Source organism: Odontesthes bonariensis, chromosome 17 (genome assembly GCF_027942865.1).
Source record: "Odontesthes bonariensis isolate fOdoBon6 chromosome 17, fOdoBon6.hap1, whole genome shotgun sequence".
Taxonomy (NCBI): Eukaryota; Metazoa; Chordata; class Actinopteri; order Atheriniformes; family Atherinopsidae; genus Odontesthes; species Odontesthes bonariensis.
Genome location: NC_134522.1, coordinates 23,914,367 through 23,929,108, shown reverse-complemented (window position 1 = coordinate 23,929,108; position 14,742 = coordinate 23,914,367). Strand labels below are relative to the sequence as shown.

The 14,742-nt window shown below is 39.9% G+C and overlaps 1 protein-coding gene across 1 annotated transcript; it reads right to left on the bottom strand.

Moving 5' to 3' along the window:
* Positions 1-134: 134 nt before the first annotated feature.
* fbln5 (fibulin 5) lies at positions 135-14,728 on the bottom strand. Its single transcript, XM_075448317.1, has 11 exons — positions 14,254-14,728; positions 14,037-14,091; positions 13,806-13,854; positions 13,368-13,649; positions 6,714-6,836; positions 5,867-5,983; positions 5,031-5,147; positions 4,532-4,654; positions 4,114-4,240; positions 3,810-4,005; positions 135-2,700 (listed from the first exon to the last, which is right to left on the bottom strand). Exons 1-11 carry the CDS (start codon positions 14,295-14,297, stop codon positions 2,539-2,541), a joined length of 1,395 nt encoding a protein of 464 aa, XP_075304432.1. The 5' UTR covers positions 14,298-14,728; the 3' UTR covers positions 135-2,538.
* Positions 14,729-14,742: the final 14 nt, after the last annotated feature.

Here is a 14,742-nt window from a genome sequence, read left to right as displayed (position 1 = left end):
TCTTATGCCCGAGAGAGTTTCTCTAATCGTGTGCTCAAATCTACCACGCACCACGCGCCCCCCCCACCCCCCACACACACACAAGAAAAAATGGTAAAGTTCTTAATAATAATAAATGAGTTCCAACATTTGTTAGCAATCAAGTTGCTACAGTGTCCCCCAAATTCCCCCCAAATGTAGTTGTGAGGCTGTATGAGATGTAAATTAAACATTTGCAAATCATTTGAATATTACAACAGCATATCAAATTTCTTTTTTTCCCCCTCATTCTAAATTTGATGCCATCGATATTTGTCGAAAGACTTGAAAAGTTGTGCAAAAGGAAAATCAGGTGGAGTAATACTGCATCCGATTATGTTCATTTGTCAATAGGTCAGACACATATTTGGGTGGAAAAAGTTGTCTTTCAGATTTAGTAACAATTAAGGCTTAAAGCTGCAGTCTGCAACTCTTTTTCAAGCATAATGCCTGGAACTGTCCGGGGATTCTGAAAGTAGTACATTAAATACCCCAATACAAAAAAAAAATGAGTTCTCTAGGTCTCCTATATGTCCCGCTAGGTCCCTCCAAAGCCAGCAGGTTTGTTTACAAAATTGCAGACCGGACCGGTAAAAGGTAACCAATCAGGTTTACGAGCTGGGCTCTGCTGCCTGTCAATCACCGATTGTGCACGCGCGATACAAGGTAGGCTCGTCCCCACGCTTATTTATCTGGACTATTGAACTTCATTACGGGCTTGTCTACTTACTGTGTCTTCCATGATCGCAAATGACAGGTGAGGTGATGAATGAGGAGTCGTGTACGCGCATCTGGCGTGCACGTAGACGTGCACGAGTTCTCATGTGTTTTGATGGGGCGGGACAGGAAGTTGAATAACTTTTTATTTTTCGGTTAAAAAATAAGCATTTCTTGCATTTTGCGACTACGGAGGTCACCGTTTTCAACTTCAAGCGTTCTGATAGATCATGTAAACTCTTAAAATGCCAAAAAGTAGGACTTTACGTATGACAACAACAAATCCTGCAGACTGCAGCTTTAATCTGAGAATATCATTTTAAATGTCGAATCGGAAAAAAAAAACTTGGAGATTTCATATTTCAAAGGCCAAGGGGTCAAGACAGAAAGCAGGCACTGAAAAGTCAAGGTTTTTAGTCCCTCAGGCAGCACTGCATAGTAAACAGCCACGATCCTGTAGAGGAAATCCACTACTCAGGAACACAAACCTCTGAAAAGCACTGTCAGTTAAGAGAAAAAAAACATATATATACGTATATATTTGCAGATGATGTGGTTCTCGTGACCTATTCAAGTCGTGACTTCAAGGCACATTGGAGCAAATCGAATGCTCCAATGCAGAGGGTGAAGCAGTCAGTCCCCCTCAAATCTGAGGCCACAGTTCTTAACCAGAATAAGGGTGGAGTGCTCTCTCCCCGTCAGAGGTGTGTCTTTGCCTTGATCAGAGGAGTTCAAGTTTCTCAGCATTCCGCTTACTGGAAATGATCAGATGGAGCTAGAGATGGAAAGACAGATTGGGGTTTCGTCAGCATAAAGGAGGAGCAGACCAGAAACTCGCTAGAGAGATTATGAATCTCTTGTGGTCTTGCGAATGCTTCGGAGCTGGAAACTGCCACTGGGGAGAGGGATGTCTGGGCTTCCCTCCTGGACCTGTTGCCTACAAGACCCGGTCTCGGATGAGTGGAAGAAAATGAATGGGTGGATGGAACGTGACAGAGATCAACATTAAACTGTTGGCAGCTTTCACGTCTCAAAACCTGAACGACTGGTCTGCTCAGTTCCCAAATGCTTGAAAAATGTTATTTAACGTAGTGATATAACACAGCGATAAACATGCTCTGTCTGTAACATTGAAATGACTTGCAAATCACTACATTATGGTCCTTGTTTATATCTGAGTATACAAATTTTTTGGGAAACTGGGCTGTACATTATAGTTTCATGAGTCCAGGATGTGCCTCATTCCAGGGACAGTTGTTTCTGTGGTAAACTTATTTATTGGTCTAAAAGAAATTGTGATCAATAATTCAGTTAATGACTGCTTGTTACATCATTTCAAATATTGCCTCTGCAAATGCACAACTTGTATTCAGGTGACCAGCTCTTCTCCTGTCAACAATGATCACGACAAAGTGACAAAATGAAAGCCACTTTCACAGCTTAAATGTTAGTGGAAGAAGATTCACAGAAGACTTGGGAGAGTCATGCATTTACACCGACACCCAGTGAGCATAATTTCAATCGTTCTATCTGAGGAGAGGATGTCAGAAAGTGTACACCATAAATATCTCTCTGTGTCCATACTGCAGCCATAAAAGCTTGGTGTCCAGTAAACCAGGGTGGGGATTCGAGCACAGGAATGCCTTCCCATCATCTGAGTCAGATGCATCTTTACTGATGATGACATAATGATAAAGAAAACAAAATCAGTGAGCCGTCTCAAAACAAACCATTACATCGGCTGCAGGTAAACACAGCTGCATCATGCTTAAAATCTGGGACGACATGGTTCATGTGGGGTGCTCAGAACGAGTGCTCTGAAACATATATCGTCAGTCGTATGATGGAGCTGCCTCTGAAGTTGATGACATTGTTGACAGTGACCATCTCTAAGTCCAGCACCACTTCCTTTGGCCCTTTGATAGGCCGTGACAAGACGAGTGTGGCACTCACATTACTGGTTTGCTGTAAGAGACAAAGAGAAGAGGAATGCAAGGAATGAGAAGCAGGAAACAGTGAAGTCAGACATGGTGGAATTAACTCATGGCTTCATCATATTATTTGCAGCAAGTTAAAACAAGCACAAAGGAATGAAATGAACCTTGGACTCTCCATTGACACTATGGAAAACATAGGTGATACAGTTACTCCAAGAGATTCATCTATGCCATTACAACAACTGATATCAAAGCTGAATGATATTATGTATCTTTGGGAATATATTTTCGATGTATTCAAAATTAAGGCTAAAAGCAACGTGATTTAACACAAAAGGTTTACTCAGGATCACATAGCTTGACCTTTTAATGCTTTTTATTTTCTTGTTTTACCTTTTAGCATATTTTCCTACATAAGATGTTGACAAAGATGGAATTTCATTGCCCTTTGGATCAAAGCCAAGTTGCAATTAAAAAAAGAAATCTTGTTCATCTCTGAAGGGATCAGTACTCCTATTATATCCTTCATATCTTAATCTTTCAGTTAGGAAAGGTGGTCATATGCTCATTTCATAACAATGTGAGTAGAAATATCTTCTTCTGAGAGATTGTGAACTTGAAAATTAAAGTAAGTTACTACTAGCCTTCTGTCTGCCACTAATGACTGCTGTGCCAGTTTAAACGTATTTATGGAGGGATTCTGACACATTGCTCATTGTTAACCACATCAATAAGCACTGTGATCATGTAAAAGATTTTTTTTATGGCTGATTTTGGCACCATTATTGGTAAGTGAAGAGCTGTGGAGTTTCTGTTGTGCCTCCCACGCAAATCCTTTCACAAGCAAACATAACTGCCATTTCCTTTCCAACTCACTGCTACGCTGCTGTACAATTATTTATTGAGTGTTTCTGTAGGTGGCACTGTAACCCAGTTTGACCAAACAGCTCTTCCACTCTTGATTGAAACCCCCCCCCAAAAAAACTGCATATTCTTCACAGAAGCAGAGTTTCCATAAAAAATCTACTCAACTGCTCATACAGAGTTGTGTCTTTTGATTTTGTTTCATGTCACACCTCTGCACAAGTGAACCACTATTCGCCTAATCTTCAATTCATGAATCTGTCAAGTGCTCACCCTCATGTAAAACTCTCGTCCATCATTGCCCGACTTTATCTGAAAGATGTAGAAGGAGCCGAGGTAACGCGTGGTGGCCTGCATCTGGAAGACATCTGCAGGCACACTGCGCTCTGACAACAAGTCCATGTGTCGGTACAAAACAGTGAAGGGCCTGTCCCTGCAGGCAGGGTTCTCAGCTGAACACATACACTGACTGCAGAGGAGGAGACACATATTTTAGGTTTGGGAGAAAATATTTGAAAAATTAATTTATTGAATACTTAAAGCTTATAGACGGAAATAAAGGAGAAGGAACACTCACTTGTCACTAACTGCGATGTAGGGAAGTTGACACTGTAAAGGATTCAGGCATGTATAGCCTCCCTGGAAATTGAAACATACTTGTTCTGTTGTACAGGTGTTGTTACCAGTGTCACATTCATTGACATCTTTAAAAATCAAACACACAACAATCAAAGTCAGTTAGAGCATCCAGATCATCAGGGAAACAACAACAAAGCATCAACGACATAACTGGGAATCTGCACTAAGACGAAATGGTGGCTGAATTCCCAAATCTTATTAGGGTAAAACTGCAAGGAAGATGTAACGAGAAACACAGTCATATGGTAGTCCATAAAAAATTGATCAAATTACTAACAATCAGTGCAAGCAGCTTCCTTTGTGATGGAACAACTGCAAGGTTCAACAGAGTGTTTAGTCTCTGCAGTACACTTTACCTTCACAACTCCTGCCGTCCTCGAATACATAATATCCAGGTGGACAGATGCAGACGAAAGAGCCAGGGGTGTTCACACATCTGTACTGGCACAGTAACTCAGAGAAACTGCATTCATCCAAGTCTAAATTAAATAATAATTGTAAAATAAATAAACAGAATGAATTAATATCTATAATTTTAATACTCAGAGAAGGCAATGATACCAAGAAATGTCAGACTTGATATTTAACCATTGTTCTGTGTGGAGTTTGCATATTTTTTTGCCCTGATGTGTTCTTCTTCCATTTGCTGTGGTTTTTCTCCAATAATCCATGCAGGTAAAGTCAATGAGAGACTAAAAAGGTTTGGTCAGAACAACTTTCAGGACAAGTCTGTCGGGTTGTTGTGTGTTGATTTCTGTACATTTTTCATTTTAAGAACAATGTTGAGTTATGAAAGACAGAAATTTTAACAGAATTCAGCAGTTTCACTCTTTAAGTGAATGTAAATATCCTCACCAATGCACGTTGTACCGTCAGACGCCAACTCAAATCCCTCATCACAGTTGCACATAAAAGAGCCGTATGTGTTGAAGCAGCCATGAGAGCAAGGTTCATCTTCACACTCATCCACATCTGGATGAACAACAGAAGTTTGGAAATCAACACAGCTCCATTGCCGTGAATGGAAGGGTGTGGCACACCAGTAAAGACGTGTACATACACATGTTGTATCATAAAGCATTTCTTCAATGGGCAAGAACGTGCATATGACCTAGTTTACAAATGTGCACAACAATTTGTGTATTATTTTTGAGTATCATAAGAACAAGTTCCAGTCTACACACAATAGTTTTACAAATGGACACATAAAAAACTGGATGAATGGTGAAATTAGGGAGGGAGCAACGTTTTTTTCTGAAGGCATAATTGTTCAGAATTAGAAAACATCCATCCATACATTTTCTATACCCGCTTAATCCAATTTAGGGTCACGGGACTGGGGCCTATCCCAGCTGTCACTGGGCGAGAGGCAGGGTACACCCTGGACAGGTTGCCAGTCCATCACAGATAGTTTGAAAACATTTACAAATGTTATATTTCTAGACTATGAAAATGTCCATAGAATTGCCATCGATATTACTTCAGAGATTTAAAAATCTACTGCGAGGGGTTGGACTTCAAATTGGAGGAACTTGAAGAACTTTAAGATTAAAAGTAAAAAAAATTAATGTGTGCAATGTACACGTGTGAGCAGTCAAATTTATACACATTTTAAATCATATAACACAGAAAAGTAATCATTTTTAGACAAATTTCCCTCTGTGCTTTTCAGCTTCTGTAAGTGTGCTTACCCTGGCAGGTCCGGCTGTCTGGATTGAGAATGAAGCCGGGGTTACAGGAGCAGGAGTAAGAGCCGGGGATATTTGCACACAGCTGTTGGCAGTAACCGTAACGGCATTCATCGATATCTGTTCGAAAGGAGAAACAAACCATTTATGAAACATCCCAGATGAGACTATAATTCCTGCTGCTTTACTTCATGCAACATGAAGAGGGTGATGTTCTTCTAGAGGAGAGCTGAGGCCATAAAGTTATTTTAGATGTAGATGAAGCCAGTCTTTTCCTTTCTACTGTCATCAAACAAGTGTGGCATTTGTTTTGTTTAAATATGTGCACTTCCATCCAAGTAGATTTTTTTCAACCATTTACATTCATAATACTTAAGTCTATTGGAGAGATTTAGTGGTTTTGAATTGTGTAGGTCATCAATCAAAAATCATGCTCAATTAATTTAAGTGCCAGATCAATTTTCTTTCAGGCTACAGTTGCATTTATCACTGTGAGATAAGCTTTTTGAGTGGATAATTACACCACTTTTCTGATGCCTGAAATCAATGAACTGACATCATGCATTTCCAAATATTGATTTCATACTTTGGCCACATAATGGAGAGACCGTTTCCCGGTGGAACAATTGCTTGATTTTCAAATGTAAGAGCTTTTATTAAATGCTTTTGTAAATAAGGACATCATTATCTAAAAAGAATGATGAGTGGGCTTTCTCAAAAAGGTTTTGATAACTGCACTGATTTCAGTATCATTGTCAAGTACACGTTCTGTGAATAGAATAGAATAAAGCAAACAACAACATCCCTCCAAAATTCATTTGTCAAAGCTCTGCGAACATGAATTGCTCACCCTGACACTGTCCACCAATGAGCCAGAGACCTTCGGTACAAGAGCAGGTGTAACCGCCTGATGTGTTGATGCAGACCTGAGTCGGGTTACAGTGATGAGAGTTTGTCTCGCATTCATCAATGTCTGCAACAGAGAACAGAAAATCCAGATGTTTGTTCTTGAGTGAAGAATGTAAGTGACTAGACAAGCTAACAAGACAATAAGCAACAATATGAATGAAGAACTCTTAAGAGAACTGAAATATCACATCTTCACCCTAAATTGTTGGAGTGGGCTGTTTGACATAATTTACATACTTCATGGGTTAAATCAATCCAAAATCAAATAATAAGTACTAATAATAACTCTAATAAAGGTTTATCATGTTGGCTCAAAGATGTTACTTACAGAATAGTAATGCTTTTTAGAACTTTCAGGGCAATAATATTAGTTTGTTAACATAGTTTCAGTTTCATTTTAAGAGTTAGTTTTTTAGGTCCATGCACAAGCAGCAACTGAGGAGCCTTTTTTCAGATTTTGGCTGATGAGCTTGGGAAAAACGTCGCATATGATAGAATGTATACTTTAAATATATATATATATATATACATATATATATACATATATAATATTATGGTGAGAATGTAAAGTTATGTCACGCCGTGTTCTATGCTGGGACTGGAGCGCCATCTTGTGAGGAATGCTCTTCCATTACCTCTAGTGGAGAGGAGAAGAGATGGAGAAAGAAAGATATAGAAAAAGGAGAGAACAGATTAACTTTACCAGGAAAATGCAATCGTTCTGCTAAATGTCTTGTGTTAAAAAATATGATCCCTAGCAAAACCCGACCACAATTTTTTTGCTAGTTTATTAAAGAAAAACAAAAAAAAAGGGTCATACTTTAAAATACATATGTAGTGGATTTTATGAGTCACTGTATCAATTGTAAGATTTTTATTTATTTATTTTTTACTTGACAGATATGTTTAACATTTTGTTGCGCAGATTAGAAATTAACTGTCATATGATTTTAGAGGCTAATCTAACAGTTTCAATATATACACGCTGTCCTGAAATTAGAATTCAGGGTCTGTTCATACAAAAGATTAAGTATAAAATGGCAGTCAAGCAAACCTACATGTGATGGCAACTTCACATTCTCAATTCAAAGCATATCACAGGTAAATTAATGGTTTTATCTCAAAAGAAAAGCATGGTAAATAGTATATGCCTGCTGTTTCATTGCCACTGTAACCACTTTTCAGAAAAGCAATCAACATTAACACCACAACATCAAAGTACCCATGAAATGGCTCGCTGAGTATTTTTTTCTGCAGATTTACATGTTTCATCTGAAACAGAAAAGCCCAGTCTGCTCCAATTGTTCAGCCCCAGCTGGCCAACACCCACTGTTCTGCATCAGATTTATTTATTTATTTTTTTTTTTAAATCAGAATTTTCAATTTAGCATTTCATTAGATTAAAAGTTGAGTAAGTGCAGTGGCACCATACCATTGACTCTCCCAGATGACAGTGGCCTCTTTCCAACAGAAGAAACCACTCAAACCACTAAGAGGCTAATGCCTTGTGCATATTTCCTATGTGAACTGATGAGGTGGGAACATATTAATCATATTGATTTATTTACACTTTCCCTCAGAACTTGATTTACTTTTTGCCCTTTTTTTTTTCAATCAAAGTAACCCACTAGTATCTTGGTCATACCCTCTGCTTTTCTCTTGCTTATGAGAACTCTGCTGCAGCATTTTATAGGTCTATGCCATGATCAAAAGCATGTCCACTAGACTTGCATTTTTCCCACTAGCATAGAGATCATATCAGCTGTCTTCTATTCAAAAGTCTTTCGCACAGGTTTTCACCACCCTGTTTTTTTTTTTTTTTTAAAAAGGCAAACCAAAACAAAAAACTCTTAAAACAACAGTTAACATTTCAACACAGCATCAGCACACAATTGTTTTTGCACAAGATTAGCGGTATCTCCAATTACAATCTGAATTCCACTGACGCCCCTGGAGCAGCTCACACACTGCATCATAATGGCCATATTTCCTTATGAGGATATGACATATTCAAAAATCCAACCTCCGTTTATGGTTCTCAGACTGTGAAGTCACCAATCTCTAGAGCAGCAGTGGGGAACGTGGGTGGCAGCTTTTTCTTTTTTTGTTTGGACAGGCAGCTTTGATAAGCGATAACATCTGTAAGGGGAACATTGCCCTTTGGGCCAGCCTGGGCCAGTGTGGACCAGCTTGGGCCACTGCCCCTACACAGGGGTGGAGAATGTCAAGAGTTCAGCCACCAGCCAAGAGCCAAACGACTGCGGCACCTGCTAGCAGTTACCACCGACAACCATTCTGAAAGGCCCTCATCTGCCCAACATGTGCAGCTTTGCTGCAGATCTCCACCATACACACCCACTCAACCTGCAGGAGTATTTCAGCTCACCTCCTTATATAGTCTGCTTCACAAGCTGTCCACGAAAGAGTTATGGTTGATGCTGACAACCTTAATCAACTTTCGAGAAGGCAAAGTGGGTTTGCTTACAATGCCCAAATGTTGGTCATAGGAAAACAGATCATTTTAAGAATAATAATAAAGAATATATATTTAGAGATTATATTTGGGGAGAAATTGTTTTAAAATAATCCTTAGTGCATGTAAATGGCAAAGAGCCAACTAGTCCTGGTTCCAAAGAAGAATGACATGTTGGCTCCGGCCCTATATGTCCAATCAAGCCACATAGAGAGCCCTGGAACTGATCAGAATTTACAGCTGCCTAATGAATAAAAAATGCTGTTTTGAGATGTGCTGTCATGCATTTTTGAGTTTATTTTTTTTATTATTCTAAAAGCCTAAAAGGCTGGAAATCTTTCTCAAGCCACAAAGGACCATGTAGCACTCATCTCTTGACTCAAGTAAATAGAAATTCTCTGTACAATATGTCTATATATAACCCTAGTTTATCCACTAACTTCATAGGGAAGATTTCTAGGGATTAAACTTTCCTGTCTATTTCAAAGTAGGCCTACTGGGGGGGGAAAAGGACTTTTGCACACAGATGGTCAGGTTTGGAGAAGGCTTATCATTCCTAGTTAAAGAGACAGCTTGACAGTTTGGGAAATACTTTTTAGTTAATTTTTGCTCAAAGTTTTGAGAGGATATCAAACTAATCACAGCAGGTGACTCGCTTTGGTTAGCTTTAAAACCATAAGAAGGGGGAAGCGGATAGCTAACTGAGTCTCTTAAAAGGGACAAGCAATTCCTCTACCAATTCCTCCATAAATACAACTCAATGTATAACAGTGTATAACATAATATTTTGTGAGCTTTACGCATGCTGGTGGTTTTTTTTTCACAACTAAATCAGTTTGGACTTGTATTTAGTCCCTGTGCTAAGCTAAGCTCAGCAGTTGATGGCCTTAGCTTAGTTTTTGCAATGCCAATGTGACAGTTGCACTTAATGCTCTGCAAGAAAAGTAATTAGCATATTTCTCAAAATGTATTATTCAGATTACTACTGTGCACAAAGCCAGGTCTACAGAAACAAGTGTTGTGTAAAAAGTTAAACGGTCAGCACTGTGAACCGCCATCAACCTCATTCATCACAATTCTTATGAATCCCAACACTGTCAGTGAGCTAAGCCACATCATCATACATCTGTAGCCAACTTTACTCCTGATGTTATAGCTGAATAAGCAAAAATCCCTCTAGCTAGACTTCACATTCCTGTGAAGTTGCCTCTCAGAGGCTGCCACAACAGTATATTAATGCCTGTTGTTCTGTAATGACATGTTCAGCAACTGTGTATTCAGACGCATGGTCAGGAAGTGTATCTTGCATGGGTAGAAGCAACTATGGCAAAGTATAAAAAATGCAGCAGTGATACATTACAGATATTGAATAAGATATGGGTACTCTGACCGTTTGTAGTTGGAAAAGCAAGCACAGAATTTAATCAAGGCATAACAGAGGCCTAATCAGTTCCATTGTTCCCCGCAGACTGGTGCCATTAGAGAAAGTGATTGAGTATTGTGGCACTAACTAAAAGACAAAGCCATGTTTGTTACAGGTTCAGACAGGAAGTCACAGTCTGTGTAGTTTCTGCCCCAAAGCAACGTCAATCAGCAACCCTTGACATCATTGCACACACAAAAACACACACATGCCAACCTTCAGAAGTGTGCAGACTTGTAACGAGTGGCCCCCACAGAGGCATGCCTGTTCTCTAGTCCTGGCCTGAACTCAGATTTGGTAACACATGACCTCATTTTTGGCACCCTGGTGGTGTAGTTCACCCAAACAAGGTTGTGAGCCGATTCGTTGGCAAGCCCTCTCCCCTACAAAGAGAAACAGTCCATATTTGTGCATGAGCTAAAGTCTAGCACTCTCTTCAGAGTGAAAAAAATGGCATGATATGTATATATTACCCCCTCAGTACAGGTTCACAGTTGATTTGTCCAGAAAGACAGATAAACATCCCAAATGCACTTAAAGGACGCCATTTACAACAACTTGCACCAACAAGTTGTTGAATATTCAGTACATCAGACATACTGTTTTTATCTGACAGCTGGGATGTCATGGGTTTGGGACATTAGCCAGACTCAATTAAAATATATGCACTTTGAGGAGCCCCTCTGCTCTATTTGGATGACTGCTGCACAGTTTTAAAAAATAACAACTCTCACACTGATCTAATGCATGTATGCGTTCTCAAGAACTTCAACCACAATCCTTAACAACTTGACCACATTTCAGGCCTCTCTCCAGTTTCATTTTGTCACCACATCCATCTAGTCTCACTGAAACATCTAATAAACAGCGGGAGGTGGCAGATGTCTGGACTGTCACTGCAGCGATGCAGTCTCACACTCAGCACAGAGTGAGAGACAAACAGCCACAGCTGAGGACACATATTCTCTACCCTTGCATCTCCTGCAGGCAGTTAGTAATAGGTTTTTACAAAGTAATGTGAAAGCTCATTGGAATCATGTGAAACTCAAGAGAAAAATCAGTAATCAAGATCAAACATATGGAAAAGAAAGGTCAGAGAACCACTAAGGATTTTGTGATGAATCTGTGGAGTTAAACGGTTATACACATGCAAGAAATGCAGAAAAATAGTTGCAAAATAAGGCTTATAATATTTTCTGATATTTTCCCCACAAAGCTCGTTATATTTTCCTTCCCCTACAAACACCAAATAAATCAATGTGAGAAAGAATAAAACATCAACATGTGTAACGGGCTCCAAGTCAAAACTTCCTGTTCACGGTCGTGGCTGCAGAACTGACCTCAGGCTGATCGTTAACTGTAAATTTCCTGCCTATGATGACTGGGTGTAAACGCTGAGCCACCTGAGAACAACCAAAGGAGGATTTAAGTGGTTCGTTTACACAAGCAAGTGAAGATATTGGATAGTAATTCTTAATGTGCTGTAAACTTTTATTATGTCTTTTAATCATGGCAGAACGAGCTGGAGAGAGGGGGCCAGCTCTTAATTTGAGTTATTCTTAGAATCTCCTTTATCAGAAAGAGCCCCCATAGGCTGTTTCTGACACCTGCTTTTTGAGACTTTTACATGAAATTGATTCCAAAGAATCCATTTTCTTATATTTTCAATCAGCGAGCTCTGGATTTACTCGTAACCTTGGGTAATTGGCTTGCAGCGTTGTTGATCATTGACCACTGACCCTGACCGCTCATAAAATCTCTGGATTGTAAAGGATTCAAGCCCCGGTGAAGCAAAACAGTGCCAAAACATGACACTACCACTGCCATGCTTCACAACTGAGGTGAGGTTTTCACATTTTTGCCACATACACGTGTCCCAAGTGACATGTTGCGATGTTTCTTTTTTTTGGGTTCCTTCTCGAGGTCCTTCCATTAACACCATTTTTACCAGGTGTTATTCTTAAAGTGTGCACATGAGTTAGATTTTAATGGTTGGGGAGATTTCTGCTGGTATTTTTGCTGTAACATTTCAGTTATATTTCACCTCTTATTGCATATTGTACTATTAGTGTGATCAGTTCAGAAACATTCTCCTTAGTTTGTCTAGTTTGTCTGACATTTTTAAATCCAGGTTAAAAACATTTCTTTTCTCATGTGTCTATGCATGAAATCTGCACGCTATCTTTTAACTTATCTGGACTGTTGCTTGTTTTTAAATTCATTTAAATTATTTTATTTGTTTCTCTTTATATACTTTTATGTATTTTAATGCTTCTTCCACTCCCTGCTGCAATGCTTTTATTTTATGTAAAGCACTTTGAATTGTTTGTACATGAAATGTGCTATATAAATAAATTTGATTTGATTTGATTTTGATAATTATGGATTGAACAAATAAATAAATGAATGAATAAATAATATCAAGACTATTTCAAAAATCCTGGTGTTCTGAATCTTTGGAAAGGCCTGGGTCTCTAATTTTGTAACCTCTGGACTAAACTTACAAAAAACGCGAAGAAGGTCCACTGCATCAGTTTAATCAACCGCGTGTCATAAATAATCAGTCACAGGAACCAGTTTTTGATATCCTACCTCCGTCTTTTTTTTTACATAAATCATGTCTCTTGAGTAGGATTTCAGAAGTATAGACGCTTCTTTCTCCCTTGAAATTAGAGAACATAATTAAAGCACTGACTGACCATTACAGGTGCCATCCGCTGCAGGGGCATATCCCAGGGTGCACAGAGTAGGGCTTCTTACTCTTGGGTAGCTTGGCTCCAACGGTCTCTGAGCAGCAGGGAGGAAAGTGTCTGCAACTCCATCAGAGGTGTCCGGGTAAGATAGCTCAGGCAGGTTAAAGCTGCTCTGTCTGTAAGGCCGATCGTACAAGCCAGCCGAGATGCAGCGGTAACCGCCGATCTGGTTGACGCACTCCATGTCTCCTTGGCAAGGTTGTGACAGAATATCACACTCGTTCACATCTGGAATGCAGAGCAGAGCATCGATGAAGACATTCCTGCATCCAAAGCATCTGTGTGGCCGTGATCCACCCAGTGTTGGATACTATTGTGTCACTTAAGATCAATTTGTCAGGCAACAGCTGAGAAGTGAACTTTAAGACAGGAAATGCCACTTACCTGCGCACCTTCGTAACCCGCTGTCATATGCAAAGCCATTTATGCAGGTCTGAGGAGAGATGTTCAAGATGCTGTTTGAGTGTGTTTTGTAGATCTGGCTTTGTTGTAGTTTCTATGCTTTTCTAAAACTCTTGAAGAGTAAATTTTCCAAGTCAAATACCTATTGGTTAACGTTTTACAACAGTTTCCTTGTTTCTTTCAAAGCAACATTAAAATCAGGTCTTTTATTACCTGTCCATGCCCAGACTGGATCCAAAAAAGAATAAATACCAGAGCAGCCAGCATCCTGCAAAGAAGGGATTTCAGGAACAGCTGGTTGAAAAAACGGGAGCTCAACACGAGCATCCTATGACATATTCATTCAAACGCATATCTAAAGCAATGCCAAATCAAAGCAGTCCGTTACACAAAATCCAGATTAAGGGGTGGAGGGGAGTGGAATACTGACCTTACAGAAGAACAAAACCTGAAGCCCCTTATTTCAAAAAGCATGGCTTAATGGTTTGTAGTGAGGTCTCCTTCAAAGGAAAGATTCAGACGACCCGTAAATCCGAATCCCAGCGGGGCCCTCGCCAACCCCCCCCCTCAACTATGCGCCTTTACGCGAAAGCCGACACCAGGTTTTCATTAACCACTGTGTGATCGAGCTGAAGCTTCGGTACATTGACCAAGTGTTGCAGGAGTGCCTCTTCAAAACTGGACCGTTCCGTTTCTGCCCAGATCCTTCGGCCGTGCGGGTTATTTAGCCATGCAAATTGACGGGCCCCCTCCGAGTACTTTCAACAGCTGGATTCAATCAGCAGATCCAGCCCCCTTCAGTGAGAGCGCGCGCAGGCAGCGGCCCCACAGCGGCGCACTCTCTTCAACAAGCTGCCACTCCGGTGCGTTAAGGAATTGGGGGGGTCAAAAAGAAAAAGCGTACACAGTGGGTGTCTGT